Consider the following 2,714-nt stretch of genomic DNA (forward strand, 5'->3'; position numbering starts at 1 on the left):
GGGGGGGAGTGTCCATATCCTTAAAGACAGTTCAATAAGTCGAGCATGTAGCGTTCGGCCCTCGTCCGGACATAACAACAGGAGAACGGGGAATATTCCAGGAATTGAACCTTGGACTTAGGGCGCGCTGATTACGTCCGTCCTAGCTGTTGGCCGGCCGGACGGAAAGTCAAACGAGAAAGTCCATTAGGCAAAGGGGAAGGCTATGGCCGGCCGTGGCCTGGGAAATCCCTGTCGCCCTGATACACAGGCATGGAAGAGGGGGAGAGGGGGGGCGGGGTGGGTGCAGGGAGGGGAAGGGGTCGAGGGAAGGGGGTCGAGTGAAGCTAGATAAAGGCAAGTCGTCACGGTAATTCCACAAAGGTTTAAAAGCCATATTTTTGACGTTGGAAAATGAAAGAACAAAAGAACGTCCAAAAACGAACGCTGACCTGTTTTGAGGGGAGTTTTACGGCACTTGCAACATATTAAAGTCATAGACGTGCTGAAGATTTGAGGTGTTACAAAAGAGTAACAAACAAACAAAAGAAGGAGGGGAGAGAAAGGACGATAGACGTTTGATAAGGAAAGAAGGAGCAAACCACACCAGAGCACCCGTCAACCACCCACGTAGTCAGTGTCCATCCACAAGCGCCGAAGTCATATTCTGAAGTTTTGAGAATATGAAACAAAAAGAGAGAGAACATCGAAATACGAACGGTGACTTGTTTGGCTTTAGTAATAGAAATAGGGCACTAGCAACACAAAAGTAAGTGCCGAAGACAAGAGCTCATTCTGGAGAGACACATAACACAGAAAAGAAGGAGGAGAGATGGCGTCGGCAGAGACCTGTGATAGGAAAAAGGAGCAAACCACACCACACGATGGCTCGAGCAGTCGTCACTTTTCCAAGAAAAAAAAGAATGAAACAGATCGAAACTACAATGTTGTCAACTGGCCCTTGACTGTGATCGCCTGGTCGCGTTACCTGGAGACCCCAGAAGATGATTTGTTTGTTCGAGTGAAGAGAAGCGTATCGACATAATTATAATGGTCATTCAATTTTAGAGCTGAGGGGGAAAAAACTAAGACAGACACACAGACAGAAACAACCGCGGGAAAGGAAAGAAGTAGGGTCTACGAGTAGCGCCCTCACAACAACTACCCGCCCAGAAGACGATTGGGGAACCCTAGAATGAATCTGACTGATGAAGTGCAAAAACATTTTAACTTGTCACTCGGTGTGTCGCCAACACATACCTCAAACCCTCTCCCCCCCCCCCCAAAAAAAAAAAACCCAAAAAAAACAACAAGGCAGTGCTACTGACTGAAGCTGTCTTTAGGCCATTCCCAAAGGGGGGATATTAACATGTTCGTATGCACAGTAGAATTGTAAATATACTGATTCATCAATGCCATGCTCATACTGTGCCGGAACAATATAGGTGGAACTGCTGCTTTTCTTTCCTCATCCTTGCTATCGTCATTTTTCCTCTGCTTCTTTTGTATGTTTGTTCACTCTCTCGTGAATTGCTATTTCCGGGGTGCCTTGATAGTCTAAGCAGACTTTGTGCTGTTGAGGCTAGAGAGGTGAGCAAAGTAAGCACGATTCCCCATTTGGACTTCTCTGTTGACATTCACCCCTTGGCGCCCATAGTCATATGACCTTATGCAGTTGCGAGCGCCGTAAAAGTTCACTTAAACTAAAACTAGTTGTAGCAGTAATATTCACCTAGACGAGGCGGCCTGGCCTGCTGTTGGTGGTAGTAAGAGTGTGCGGACATGGCTCCTTCTCTCGGGATAGATGGACGATCTCGAGGCACTTGCGGCAAAACGATAGGGATTACAAACTAACTGTTTAAAGGTCACGTAGGTTTAGGATATAAAAAGACAAAGAAAAAATAATACGGCAACAAAAGAAACAAATAAGCAAATAAAAACAATAAATAATAAACTTTTAAATGAATGTATGAATGAGTTTGATAGTTTGATGAATGAATGAGTGGATCAATCAACCAATCAAATGAATGAATGAATGAATGAATGAATAAACAAACAAACAAAAAACAAATAAATATAAGAAACCACAAAAACTAATAACAACAGCCAAAGAAAATTCAGTTTCGTGAGTCACAAAAACAAGCAAACACTAGACGGAGGAAGCCAAACAGATCCAGAAGGTTCCTTTTTCTTTCCCGTCACTTGTTCCTCGAACCAGCGGCGTAAATCTGAGAGAGACAGGCCAGCAATCTTCCCAGCTGACTCTGCAAGCGCGCAGGAAATAGACCTACTAGATCTGTATATTATAATCAAGGAAACCACAAACTCCGAAACGGGAACACGATGATAAGAAGAAGTATCAAGAAAAAGTATCCCAATCCAGTGCGCACTGCGTTACGTACACCCGTGCCCTGCCTAGCCTAGCGGTCCTTGTCCTTGTACACTACTGAATCTCCAGCAGACGCTCTGTCAGTACATCCCAACATACATTATTATCTACCTCTCGCATCCCAGTCCAGTCGCGCTAACAACAATTTAAGCATCGGCCACACAGAGAGAGAGGGACGAAAGAGGAGGCGGAGGGGGGACAGAGGAGGGACTGTGTTGTCGACTCTAGACTCTTCTCCTCCGTCCTGCTGCATCCCCCCTCCCCCTCCTTTTTGTGTTGTCCGCTGATGCCAGAGGCAGGGGAACAGCCAAGCTCTAACAGCTACAATTATGGGGTTGACCCGTTC

At 45.7% G+C, this 2,714-nt stretch overlaps 1 protein-coding gene across 4 annotated transcripts in view; it reads right to left on the reverse strand.

The window, feature by feature from the left end:
- Nucleotides 1-2,714, reverse strand: part of LOC101857739 (paxillin) — a 94,506-nt gene that overhangs the window by 81,838 nt on the left and 9,954 nt on the right. The window contains exons 1-2 of one of the 4 annotated variants that reach the window (XM_035971495.1): nt 2,382-2,527; nt 1,712-1,833 (exon numbers count right to left, since the gene is read on the reverse strand). The exons of 1 other annotated variant lie outside the window; for it this stretch is intronic. In XM_035971495.1, coding sequence (XP_035827388.1) covers nt 1,712-1,763 — 52 coding nt within the window. In that variant the 5' untranslated portion in view covers nt 1,764-1,833; nt 2,382-2,527. Of the gene's footprint in view, nt 1-1,711; nt 2,024-2,305; nt 2,528-2,714 lie in introns of those variants that run through there. 2 more of the 4 variants (XM_035971493.1, XM_035971494.1) reach the window with 2 other exon arrangements.

Source organism: Aplysia californica, unplaced genomic scaffold (assembly GCF_000002075.1).
Source record: "Aplysia californica isolate F4 #8 unplaced genomic scaffold, AplCal3.0 scaffold00446, whole genome shotgun sequence".
NCBI lineage: Eukaryota > Metazoa > Mollusca > Gastropoda > Aplysiida > Aplysiidae > Aplysia > Aplysia californica.